General features: G+C 49.5%; 2 protein-coding genes across 4 annotated transcripts in view; both read left to right on the top strand.

Annotated features, from left to right (window-relative positions):
* R3HDM1 (R3H domain containing 1) overlaps positions 1-13,350 on the top strand; it is a 255,260-nt gene that overhangs the window by 147,167 nt on the left and 94,743 nt on the right.
* ZRANB3 (zinc finger RANBP2-type containing 3) overlaps positions 1-13,350 on the top strand; it is a 95,957-nt gene that overhangs the window by 67,932 nt on the left and 14,675 nt on the right. For all 3 annotated transcript variants that reach the window (XM_075180953.1, XM_075180954.1, XM_075180955.1), the window contains exons 13-14: positions 5,181-5,272; positions 8,239-8,340. In XM_075180953.1, the coding sequence (XP_075037054.1) occupies positions 5,181-5,272; positions 8,239-8,340 (194 nt within the window). The remainder of the gene's footprint in view (positions 1-5,180; positions 5,273-8,238; positions 8,341-13,350) is intronic.

The raw sequence follows: 13,350 nt of genomic DNA, 5'->3' as shown, positions 1-13,350 counted from the left end.
TTCTCCTTTCCCATCCCCCCCCCCCCCCGCGCTGTCCCTCTCTCCTTTCCCAACCTCCCCCGCGTTGTCCCTCTCTCTCTAAGCAGGAATACAGTCCTGCCAGGAACCTCCTCTTACAAAGTGGTTTTCCTTGCTTGATCTTGTTAGTCCCCCCGCGCCTTCATTTGTTCCCCCGCGTTCTCATCTCTCATACCCTCTCCTCACCTCTCCCTGTGCTGTCGCTCTCCCTCCCCGCCCCCCGCGCTGTTACTCTCTCCTACCCCGACCCCTCCCCCCCGCACTATCGCTCTCTCCTTCCCCGAACCCCCCTGTGCTGTCGCTCTCTCCTTCGCCGCCCCCCCCCCCCCCCCCCCCCCCCGGCGCTGTCCGCTCTCTCCTTCCCCCTACCCCCCCCCTCCGCGCTGTCGCTCTCTCCTTTCCCAACCCCCCCCCCCCCCCCCCCGCGCTGTCCCTCTCTCCTTTCCCAACCTCCCCCGCGCTGTCCCTCTCTCTCTAAGCAGGAATAACAGTCCTGCCAGGAACCTCCTCTTACAAAGTGGTTTTCTTGCTTGACCTTGTTAGTCCCCCGCGCCTTCATTTGTTCCCCCGCGTTCTCATCTCTCATACCCTCTCCTCACCTCTCCCTGTGCTGTCGCTCTCCCCTCCCCGCCCCCCGCACTGTTACTCTCTCCTACCCCGACCCCTCCCCCCCGCACTATCGCTCTCTCCTTCCCCGAACCCCCCTGTGCTGTCGCTCTCTCCTTCCCCTACCCCCCCCCCCCTCCGCGCTGTCGCTCTCTCCTTCCCCTACCCCCCCCCCTCCGCACTGTCGCTCTCTTCCTTTCCCAACCCCCCCCCCCCCTGCACTGTCCCTCTCTCCTTTCCCAACCTCCCCCGCGCTGTCCTTCTCTCCTTTCCCGACACCCCTCGCGCTGTCGCTCTCCTCCTTTTCCCATCCCCCCCCCCCCCGCGCTGTCCCTCTCTCCTTTCCCAACCTCCCCCGCGTTGTCCCTCTCTCTCTAAGCAGGAATACAGTCCTGCCAGGAACCTCCTCTTACAAAGTGGTTTTCTTGCTTGACCTTGTTAGTCCCCCGCGCCTTCATTTGTTCCCCCGCGTTCTCATCTCTCATACCCTCTCCTCACCTCTCCCTGTGCTGTCGCCCTCCCTCCCCGCCCCCCGCGCTGTTACTCTCTTCTACCCCTCCCCCTCCCCCCGCACTATCGCTCTCTCCTTCCCCGAAACCCCCTGTGCTGTCGCTCTCTCCTTCCCCTACCCCCCCCTCCGCGCTGTCGCTCTCTCCTTCCCTACCCCCCCCCCCCCTCCGCACTGTCGCTCTCTCCTTTCCCAACCCCCCCCCCCTGCACTGTCCCTCTCTCCTTTCCCAACCTCCCCCGCGCTGTCCTTCTCTCCTTTCCCGACACCCCTCGCGCTGTCGCTCTCTCCTTTCCCATCCCCCCCCCCCCCCGCGCTGTCCCCTCTCTCCTTTCCCAACCTCCCCCGCGTTGTCCCCTCTCTCTCTAAGCAGGAATACAGTCCTGCCAGGAACCTCCTCTTACAAAGTGGTTTTCTTGCTTGATCTTGTTAGTCCCCCGCGCCTTCATTTGTTCCCCCGCGTTCTCATCTCTCATACCCTCTCCTCACCTCTCCCTGTGCTGTCGCTCTCCCTCCCCGCCCCCCGCGCTGTTACTCTCTCCTACCCCGACCCCTCCCCCCCGCACTATCGCTCTCTCCTTCCCCGAACCCCCCCTGTGCTGTCGCTCTCTCCTTCGCCTACCCCCCCCCCCTCCGCGCTGTCGCTCTCTTCCTTTCCCAACCCCCCCCCCCCCCCCCCGCGCTGTCCCTCTCTCCTTTCCCAACCTCCCCCGCGCTGTCCCTCTCTCTCTAAGCAGGAATACAGTCCTGCCAGGAACCTCCTCTTACAAAGTGGTTTTCTTGCTTGACCTTGTTAGTCCCCCGCGCCTTCATTTGTTCCCCCGCCGTTCTCATCTCTCATACCCTCTCCACTCACTCTCCCTGCTATTCCGCCCTGTGCTGTCGCCCTCCCTCCCCGCCCCCCGCGCTGTTACTCTCTTCTACCCCCGACCCCTCCCCCCGCACTATCGCTCTCTCCTTCCCCCGAACCCCCCCTGTGCTGTCGCTCTCTCCTTCCCCTACCCCCCCCCCTCCGCGCTGTCGCTCTCTCCTTCCCCTACCCCCCCCCCCCTCCGCACTGTCGCTCTCCTCCTTTCCCAACCCCCCCCCCTGCACTGTCCCTCTCTCCTTTCCCAACCTCCCCCGCGCTGTCCTTCTCTCCTTTCCCGACACCCCTCGCGCTGTCGCTCTCTCCTTTCCCATCCCCCCCCCCCGCGCTGTCCCTCTCTCTTCCCTCCCAACCTCCCCCGCGTTGTCCCTCTCTCTCTAAGCAGGAATACAGTCCTGCCAGGAACCTCCCTCTTACAAAGTGGTTTTCTTGCTTGATCTTGTTAGTCCCCCGCGCCTTCATTTGTTCCCCCGCGTTCTCATCTCTCATACCCTCTCCTCACCTCTCCCTGTGCTGTCGCTCTCCCCTCCCCGCCCCCCGCGCTGTTACTCTCTCCTACCCCCGACCCCTCCCCCCGCACTATCGCTCTCTTCCTTCCCCGAACCCCCCTGTGCTGTCGCTCTCTCCTTCGCCGCCCCCCACCCCCCCCCCCCCCCCCCGGCGCTGTCGCTCTCTCCTTCCCCTACCCCCCCCCCTCCGCGCTGTCGCTCTCTCCTTTCCCAACCCCCCCCCCCCCGCGCTGTCCCTCTCTCCTTTCCCAACCTCCCCCGCGCTGTCCCTCTCTCTCTAAGCAGGAATACAGTCCTGCCAGGAACCTCCTCTTACAAAGTGGTTTTCTTGCTTGACCTTGTTAGTCCCCCGCGCCTTCATTTGTTCCCCCGCGTTCTCATCTCTCATACCCTCTCCTCACCTCTCCCTGTGCTGTCGCTCTCCCTCCCCGCCCCCCGCACTGTTACTCTCTCCTACCCCGACCCCTCCCCCGCACTATCGCTCTCTCCTTCCCCGAACCCCCCTGTGCTGTCGCTCTCTCCTTCCCCTACCCCCCCCCCTCCGCGCTGTCGCTCTCTCCTTCCCCTACCCCCCCCCTCCGCACTGTCGCTCTCTCCTTTCCCAACCCCCCCCCCCCTGCACTGTCCCTCTCTCCTTTCCCAACCTCCCCCGCGCTGTCCTTCTCTCCTTTCCCGACACCCCTCGCGCTGTCGCTCTCTCTCCTTTCCCATCCCCCCCCCCGCGCTGTCCCTCTCTCCTTTCCCAACCTCCCCCGCGTTGTCCCCTCTCTCTCTAAGCAGGAATACAGTCCTGCCAGGAACCTCCTCTTACAAAGTGGTTTTCTTGCTTGACCTTGTTAGTCCCCCGCGCCTTCATTTGTTCCCCCGCGTTCTCATCTCTCATACCCTCTCCTCACCTCTCCCTGTGCTGTCGCCCTCCCTCCCCGCCCCCCGCGCTGTTACTCTCTTCTACCCCTCCCCCTCCCCCCGCACTATCGCTCTCTCCTTCCCCGAACCCCCCTGTGCTGTCGCTCTCTCCTTCCCCTACCCCCCCCCCCTCCGCGCTGTCGCTCTCTTCCTTCCCCTACCCCCCCCCCTCCGCACTGTCGCTCTCTCCTTTCCCAACCCCCCCCCCCTGCACTGTCCCTCTCTCCTTTCCCAACCTCCCCCGCGCTGTCCTTCTCTCCTTTCCCCGACACCCCTCGCGCTGTCGCTCTCTCCTTTCCCATCCCCCCCCCCCCCCCGCGCTGTCCCTCTCTCCTTTCCCAACCTCCCCCGCGTTGTCCCTCTCTCTCTAAGCAGGAATACAGTCCTGCCAGGAACCTCCTCTTACAAAGTGGTTTTCTTGCTTGATCTTGTTAGTCCCCCGCGCCTTCATTTGTTCCCCCCGCGTTCTCATCTCTCATACCCCTCTCCCTCACCTCTCCCTGTGCTGTCGCTCTCCCTCCCCGCCCCCCCGCGCTGTTACTCTCTCCTACCCCGACCCCTCCCCCCCGCACTATCGCTCTCTCCTTCCCCGAACCCCCCTGTGCTTGTCGCTCTCTCCTTCGCCGCCCCCCCCCCCCGGCGCTGTCGCTCTCTCCTTCCCCTACCCCCCCCCCCTTCGCGCTGTCGCTCTCTCCTTTCCCAACCCCCCCCCCCCCCCCCCCCGCGCTGTCCCTCTCTCCTTTCCCAACCTCCCCCGCGCTGTCCCTCTCTCTCTAAGCAGGAATACAGTCCTGCCAGGAACCTCCTCTTACAAAGTGGTTTTCTTGCTTGACCTTGTTAGTCCCCCGCGCCTTCATTTGTTCCCCCGCGTTCTCATCTCTCATACCCTCTCCTCACCTCTCCCTGTGCTGTCGCTCTCCCTCCCCGCCCCCCGCACTGTTACTCTCTCCTACCCCGACCCCTCCCCCCGCACTATCGCTCTCTCCTTCCCCGAACCCCCCTGTGCTGTCGCTCTCTCCTTCCCCAAACCCCCCTGTGCTGTCCCTCTCTCCTTTCCCAACCTCCCCCGCGCTGTCTTTCTTTCCTTTCCCAACCTCCCCCGCGCTGTCCTTCTCTCCTTTCCCCGACACCCCCCTGCGCTGTCCTTCTCTCCTTTCCCGACACCCCCTGCGCTGTCGCTCTCTCCTTTCCCGACCCCTTCCCCCGCGCTGTCGCTCTCTCCTTTCCCAACATCCCCCACGCTGTCCTTCTCTCCTTTCCCGACCCCTCAAACTCTTCTTTTCTCCCTTTCCCCGGACTCTTTCTTGTCTCATTGTCTTTCCACCTCTCTAATCTTACTCTTTTTTGCTTTTGTTCTATTTTCCCACGTTGTCTCCTCTTGTGCTCTTTTCCTGCCCTCTTCCCCACACTGTCTCTTCTCTTGCTCTCTTTTCCCACGCTGTCTCTCATCTTGCTCTCTCTTCCTGCACTCTCTCGCCTTGTTCTCCTCTCCTGCGCTCTCACCTCATTTCATTTCTTGCATTGCTCTCTCTCCTCACTTTCTTTGCTCTCTCTCCTATCTCACTTCACCCCCCACCACTCCATAATTTCATTGCCCTCTCTCCACACCCTCATATTTTTTATTAGCTCTCCACCTCCCCCACACTCTCCTCTGTCTCCCCACCTTTTGCATCTCCCAGTAAACTGTTTTCCCTGGTGGAAAGTCACTGTGTATACAGCCTCCTGCATCCACACTCACTGTCCTACATATTGTGTTTCATTGCAGAGCTTTGTCACAACTCCACTTGTTTTCCAGTGTATGATGGATTAATGTTCTGTGCCAGCAGGCATACGGATCGCATCTATTTATATAGCAAGGTATGTACACAGCCTGGGTGTAAAAGACTAGCAGATTATAAGGAAATAAAATAAGACATTGAGAGGAGAGCTGCTTATTATCTCGCTGATATTTGAACACCTCCAGTGCCAGCTGGGATTGCAGTTTATTGAATTAAAAAGCCGTATTGTCTCCTCTGCCAGAGAGGAGATTAATGGGCGAGCTGTGAGAATCTCACAGCCATCTTTCCACAACACTTTAAGCCCAAGTTCACAATTCCGCCCAGACCTCGCTAGCGCATCTGAGGCTCCGTATACCGTTTATTCTCTTACGCTGTCAGTTAGAATCTCTCATTATAGGAAGGTATTTCCAGATGAAAGCTCGCTAATATTCTCCTATATATCAGCCCAATTCCTTATAGGAACATTATAATGAAATATTACAGGTTATAAAGCAAGTATTCCAGTGCTTGCCCACTGGGGGCACTGTTTCATTGTAGTCTATTGATAATATTTAATTAGGCCAAAGAAATTGCATGGCAGCTCCAAATCTGTTCTAGATACAGAGAAATGAAGCAGCTCTTCAGAGCTGGGTAGTCTACAGGAAAATGTCTCCTCTGTGAAAATGAAGACGGACAAGGGCTTGAACACACGGCTGTTAATTCAAAGTGCATTCTTAAATACTATTTAATGTGCTTTAACACTGTTAGCCATAAAAATAGCGTATGCAAATGGACCATAATGTGCATTTTGCTTCTGAGTAACAGTACAATATGGGAGCACTTAAGTGCGTAGTACCTTGTGCTGCAGTGGTACCTTGTAAACCCCTCAAATGCTCTGTTAAAAATCTCAGTCTGTGGCTTCCTGTTGCCTCCATTCCCCTCCTTGCATCATGTCACTGCCCCTGTCACATGTAGCCCTGTCCTTACTAACACATCACTCATCTCCTGATATACTCTGTGCTGCTGGGGACCCTGCTCCTTCCACTATATAACTGTCTGTAGCTTCCAGCTGCCTCCATTCCCTTCCTTACATCATGTCACTGCCCCTGTCACATGCAGCCCTGTCCTCATTAACACATCACTCATCTCCTGATATAATCTGTGCTGCTGGGGACCCTGCTCCTTCCACTATATAACTCTCAGTCTGTGGCTTCCTGCTGCCTTCATTCCTCTCCTCACATCATGTCACTGCCCCTATCACATGCAGCCCTGTCCTCACTAACACATCACTCATCTCCTGATATAATCTGTGCTGCTGGGGACCCTGCTCCTTCCACTATATAACTCTCAGTCTGTGACTTCCTGCTACCTCCATTCCTCTCCTCACATCATGTCACTGCCCCTGTCACATGCAGCTCTGTCCTTACTAACACATCACTCATCTCCTGATATACTCTGTGCTGCTGGGGACCCTGCTCCTTCCACTATATAACTCTGTCTGTAGCTTCCAGCTGCCTCCATTCCCTTCCTTACATCATGTCACTGCCCCTGTCACATGCAGCCCTGTCCTCATTAACACATCACTCATCTCCTGATATAATCTGTGCTGCTGGGGACCCTGCTCCTTCCACTATATAACTCTCAGTCTGTGACTTCCTGCTGCCTCCATTCCTCTCCTCACATCATGTCACTGCCCCTATCACATGCAGCCCTGTCCTCACTAATATGATCACATGACTGGAGAGGTCGCTGCCTCCCACATAATCAGCTCATTCATCTCCTGCTGCTGGGACAGATTCGATGATCTGATTGGCTATAAGTTGTGCTGTCCCCGCCCATGAGTGGACACGTACAGAGCAAAAGCGTTGAAGATTGGATACAATAAATTAAACACAGTTTAAATTAAAAGACATTTATACTGTTATGTATGATTTAGAAAATCCCCCATAGCCATGCAGAGAGTAAGTTCATATATTCTGTAGTCTATATTAACATTTACATACATTTTAACATTTACACATACATGCAGCCAAAATACGAATGGGAACCTTGCTCTGAAGAGCTTACAATCTAATACTTTATTCATAAAATATTTCATTATGCTCAATGCCTTTGTTATAGTGATTCACATCAGTTCTGCAATGTCTAATACCCCCATCACCTTCACAGCGGAGGCAGCTGAACCAATGATTATAAGAAAGCAGCCTACCACATCAATGCTGACATCACTGAGGCATAAAGCAGAAATTCAATATACAGTACATGAGAATGAATCTTATCAATTTACTTGGAACCAGCATTGTCAAAAGGATATGAATTACTTTGTTAAAATATGACTGTTTGTTCAACCCACAAAATAGCTGCCTATTCTGTTACCTTGTTTAAATGTTTGCTATGTAATATGTTGTAGCCAACAGGACATGTTTGTACTCAAGTCACTGTAGGATGGGGTTTTGTCAGACATATGGCAGCATGCAGTAAGCAATATGTGAACTGAGCTGTCCGAACAAGCAAGGAAAAATTACACTCCGCAGACTGTGTGGTATCCTAGCCATAAGGGATTATTTTAAATAAAAAATAAAAAAATGTTGATTTCGATGAAGTACTTTCAGTTAGCACCAAATCTTTATTCTAGGATTCGACCAAATACCAAATCTTTGCAGGTTTCTGCCAAATACCACATTGGGAACATTCATTTGCATATTAATAATAATTGGGCGGAGGGGGAAGGATGCTAATTGACTCATATTTGCGATTATAGTTCCTGGCAGTGATTACTCTTCATTCATCTCGCTAAAACCACACGGAAAATCAGAAGTGTCCTAACCCGGATCTTGGCCTTCAGCTGAATCCTGTAGGGTTTTTTTTTAAATAGATTTTATATTCTTTGTTTTTATTAGTCTAGATTAAATTCTGATTGTATGAGTAAAATAGAATTTTGTAGAAATAATTGTCATGTCGCTCTCTGCTGTGTTGTCTGAGAAGTACTGACACGCATCTTAATTATCAAGAAATCGCATTTATGTACTGCTTTATTAAACCCGAAAAACCTGTGTTTATCATTAGGATGGAGAGCCATTGAACTGTAATTTCATTCCTTTGGATATTAAATTGGAAATGTGGGATGATTTACCCGAAGCAATGCAGCAGAAACCAAACAAATCTTTGGTGAGATAACTCATTTGAAAAGTGGGTTAATTAGGGGTACTTTTATCTACTAAGCTGGAAGGAATCTTAATTTCTCTGCGAGAAGACAGACACGTTATTTCAGTGGTTTTGGAATTGCTGCAAAGGTGTGTGCTTCAACTGTGTGTTTTTAATAAGTTGTATGAAACTTTTGACCGCTGTGCCTGATCTCTGCGCTATATAAATATCACGCCAAAGTACACACCTTCTCCAAGTTCTAAGACAGAATTTAAATAAGTTCTAATAGACAGTATTTCCAGGTCTTAAAGAGGACCACACATGTCCTCTGTTTCTACCAGTCCCAGCTATGTAAAGCAGGCTAACACATTTATACCTGGTGTAGCTGCATAAGATCTCAGAGCACAATGGGGGACAGTGTTGGGCAGGTTTTAGTTTATGCACTGCAGTACTCTGTTGTTCAATCATGTCTGACCCCAGGGAGGAATCTTCCTGGAACAAGGTTCCTCCTACACTCATCACTTATTTAGCCTCTTACCAGTACAAGGCTAGGCTACTCGAGGACACAGCCACAGTTTCTATTTGGTAGCTCTGATTCATCCCTTCGTGGCTGAACCAGCCTGGGCTGGAGACCTTGCAGAGACCCTGGGCAGTCTTTACAAGATGCCCTATTCACTCTCCAGGGTGTTGAGTGTCAGGAGCTACCCTGGTTCAGTTGTAACCTGTCATTTGTCCCGTAGGAGACAATGCTCCCTCTCCTTTCGGGCTTAGAATCTGACTCGTAGGAGGAGAAAAGTCTTTCATAGTCTGGTCCAGACTTTGACCTATCGGAGCATGTCGTTCAGTTGTTTGTGCAGGTCAAGGAGAGACTTCTCAAGGTAATTCTAGATGCCTTCATCATGGAAGAGAAGTCTTCCTATATCTGACGGCATATTTAAACGACATTAGATTGTTGTAGTGGAATGGACATCTCCTGAGAAGAAGACTTCTTTCCATGAGCTTTTTTTTTAAATTTTTTCCATCTTCAGAGTATTCCCTATTGATGTGGGCAGCGCTCAATGTGGGAAGTCCTTCCACTTAATGGCTGTCAAAGAACTTTATCCCAACATCCTCTTGCTACCATTTCTCATGAATGGATGTTTCTTCAGGATGTGGCTTATATTGCTCCTCCCTACTGTTCCCCAGTATAACCCTGGCAACTGTAGATGGTCTTCAAAGTGTTAGAGGCTTGGACATTGAAACCCATTTCCGATATTCCCATAGAGCTGCTGCAGTGGAGGGTCGCTGCCTCAACGCAGTCTCCTGGGTCGGGAGGGCTTCTGCTCTGGCAGCCCCCCTCTTGCACAGCGCTGTTTCTTGTTTGTCACCAAGACTTGACTGTGCTGTGGCTGGTTGGTGAATCCTCTTTCCACATGAACCAGGACATAGAGCAGCAAAGGGGGAGGTAGCACTATGTCCCACTAGAAGCCGACTTCCTTGTTTCCCTTAACACCTGTGTGTTAAGGCTGATTCTGTTCTTGCTGTGAGCACTTCCTGGGGTCTTCTAAATTAAGTTTCTTTAGAACATCATTGAAATACCACAATGTTGACCAAGGCTGCAATGTCTTCTGGTCTGCATGATTTCTTCTGGTTCCTCCCCATTGGTTCTTGAGGTTTGCTTTAGGAGGTCCCACAGTTTCTGTGTTCTTTTCACTCTGTTTACGTTGGTTTAAATGTTCTCTTTTGCCAGTTATTATATTATTATGCAGACTAGACGGATCAATTGATTCTGCAATCAATATCCTGTTACCATGCAACCTGTATATTACAGCTCAGCTTGTGTACGGCGCACATGCTTAATAAGTCACCAGTGTTTGTGTACATACTTGAAAAGAAACAATCTCTTAAATTGCCCACACACCCTGTCTTTTGTAACGATTTTTCCATTGCAGTATCCTGAGTTTGATGGATGAGTTTGGGTATTCGAGTCTTGGCGTCTGCAGCCTGGTGACTGAGGTCACACACAGGGGCTGAGAAGCCGTTATACGCTGTCATCAAAGTGGATAGATCAAGGGGGCCTGGTGGGCTACATCCAAGGATACTAAAAGAACGTAAAGGGATGCTTTAGGTGTCACTAGCTACAGGAGTAATTCCAGAGGACTGGAAAAGAGCAAATGTAGTCCCACTGCACAGAAGAGGAAGAGGCAACTACCGACCAGTGAGCCTTACATCAGCAGTAGGGAAGTTGATGGAAACATTCTTAAAAGAAAGAGAAGTAGAATATCTAAAATACATTAACTTACAAGTTCCCAAACAACATGGATTTACTGGGAGATCATGTCAATCAAATCTTATTGACTATTTTGACTGGGTGACTTAAGTTATAGATTAAGGGGGGGCATCAATGAAGCTTATCTAGATTTTAGTAAGGATTTTGACACGGTCCCACATCGCAGACCGTTAAATATACTTGAAAGCTTGGGATTGGATTCTAAGATGGTTGAATGGATGAGATCTCGGTTGCAGGATAGAAAGCAGAGAGTTATAGTGAATGGAGTACATTCACAGGAGCGAAGGGTTACCAGTGGAATACCCCAAGGATCTGTAGTTGGACCAGTGCTTTTTAATATCTGTTTTGGTGACATTGCATATGCTATGTAAGGGGAGTGTGCCTTTTTGCAGATGACAGGGTAGACACATCAGGAGGGGTACAGCAAATGATTGATGATCTAGGTAGACTAGAGGAATGAGAGTGGCAACTACAATTTAATGCCAAAAAATGCAAAATCATGCACTTGGGTCTCAAAAACACAAAGGCTAAATATAGTATTAATGGCATTATAATGAAAACTACTGAGGAGGAAAGGGATCTAGGAGTCACTATTTCAGGTGACTTAAAAGCAGGTAAGCAATGTAACACAGCAATGAGGAAGGCAAGTCAGATGCTTTGCTGCATAGGGAGAGGAAACGGCATCAGAAAGAAAGAAGTAATAATGTCACTGTATAGGTCATTGGTACGGCCTCATCTAGATACTGTGTTCAGTTCTGGAGGCCGTATCTCCGGAATGATATAAATACCTTAGAGACTGTACAAAGAAGGGCAACTAAAATGGTGCATGGTCTACAGCACCAAACTTACCCGGAAGGACTAAAATAACTTCATATGATTAGTGTGGATCAGAAAAGGGAAAGGGGGGACATGATGGAAACGTTCAAATATATCAAGGGTTATAAGAAGGTGCAGGAGGGAAACATTCTACAAAGGAAGAGAAGTATTAGAACACGAGGACATGTACTGACACTGGGGGAAGTAGGTTCAGAGGAAATCTTACTTCACAGAAAGGGTAGTGGATAAGTGGAATAGCCTCCCATCAGAGGTGGTAGAATTTCACACAAGACAACTACCCCCTGACAAACATTGTTGTGTGACGGGATCATTTAGCTTATGAGTCACTTTTACCTTTGCAGTCTGGCAGGGCCAAAATGCAAAATGTAGACTTAACCTCATGTATCAAACTCCCATTATCCCATAGATTGTAAGCTTGCGAGCAGGACATTCTCACCTCTTTGTCTGTTTTACCCAGTTTGTTTATTAGTTTATTATGTTTGTCCCCAATTGTAAAGCGCTACGGAATATATTGGCGCTATATAAATAAATGATGATGAATACAGTAGTGCAATTTAAACATGCTTTGTATAGATATAAGGATATCCTTACAAAGAACTAATGATCAAATAGGGTTTGAGGTTACCATAGGTTAAAATATAGGCAGTCTAGATGGGCCAACTAGTTTTTATCTGCAGTCAAATTCTATGTTTATATCGTCTGACCATATTTACCAACGTGTCAAATAATGATCCAGTCGCATTATTAAGTGATCTCCCTGCCTGTGTGAGCTGCATTACACACATTTTAATTGTTTTTAAAATGAATACTTTTTATTGACACCATTTAGTAATAAGATGTTGATACATTTTGTTGTATTTGGAAACTTCAACATTCTACAGTCTCTGCTGTGGGAAGTATGTTAATATATGGTTGCTATAGAGCCTATGAAAAGACTTGTAATACTTACCAAAGATCTAACTTCCAGATGTCCTACTAGGAACCACCCCTAAGAGAAACAAAATAACTGCAGCTACCTCTTACCATCATATTCTGCTTTATTGTACCATAGGCTGTGCTAAGAAACAAGATGTATAGAAGTCTGATAAAGGCACAAGGTCATCTGAAGTAAATATCAAGTTGATTATTTAATTCACATCCTTGTGTGGACGTTTCTCAGGCAGAGAGAAATGTGTCCTTTATACAGACATTGTATATAGATGACAAACACATATTACACAGTCTAGTGACCTTTACACAAATTTTACAGATTCCCTATATGGTTATCAAGTTTCCAATTCACATTGGCTATGCTGAGATGAAGAACAGCACATTTATCAACATTGTTTAAAAGAACATGCGGCGATATTGTAAATTTCACATTCAGCTATTATTGTTGACTTTTCTTATTGACCCTTCTTAAATGTAGACACGATGGGTCTGATTGATTAAGGGACGCAAAACCATAGTAAATTGCGTTTTTAAAAACACGTAATTCGGCATAGGCACGTCCGTACACAGCTGCAGGCGGATCTGAAGAAACGTCTGTTGCTGAACACGGGTCTAGATATGCTCTGAAAGATACAATACACTGCTGGATACATACAATACATATGTGGTATATATAAAGTTCCAACAGAATGCACAGAATTTTTTTTTAATGTAATTATTGTCACCTGTTAATAATATAGTCCTTAATGAAAAAAATTTAAATGTTTTTCCAGTGATTTATACATTTATCAGGAGGTTATTAATGCCTACTGTACATAAAATGCATTTTTACAGTTGCTTCTGATTACAAACACGTTCTAGGATGCATACGGGACCGTCATCACTAGTAATCGGTACTTAGACCAGACCTGTAGCTGGTGCAAGTGATACGACTGAAAAACACGTACCGTAGAGATGTCCAGAGCTTGAATCATACGTTGCCGTCTGCGCTCCAGCTT

Source organism: Mixophyes fleayi, chromosome 7 (assembly GCF_038048845.1).
Source record: "Mixophyes fleayi isolate aMixFle1 chromosome 7, aMixFle1.hap1, whole genome shotgun sequence".
In the NCBI taxonomy this organism is placed as follows: Eukaryota; Metazoa; Chordata; class Amphibia; order Anura; family Limnodynastidae; genus Mixophyes; species Mixophyes fleayi.
Note: the sequence above shows the minus strand (reverse complement) of the source record. Positions and strands in the feature narration are given on the sequence as shown.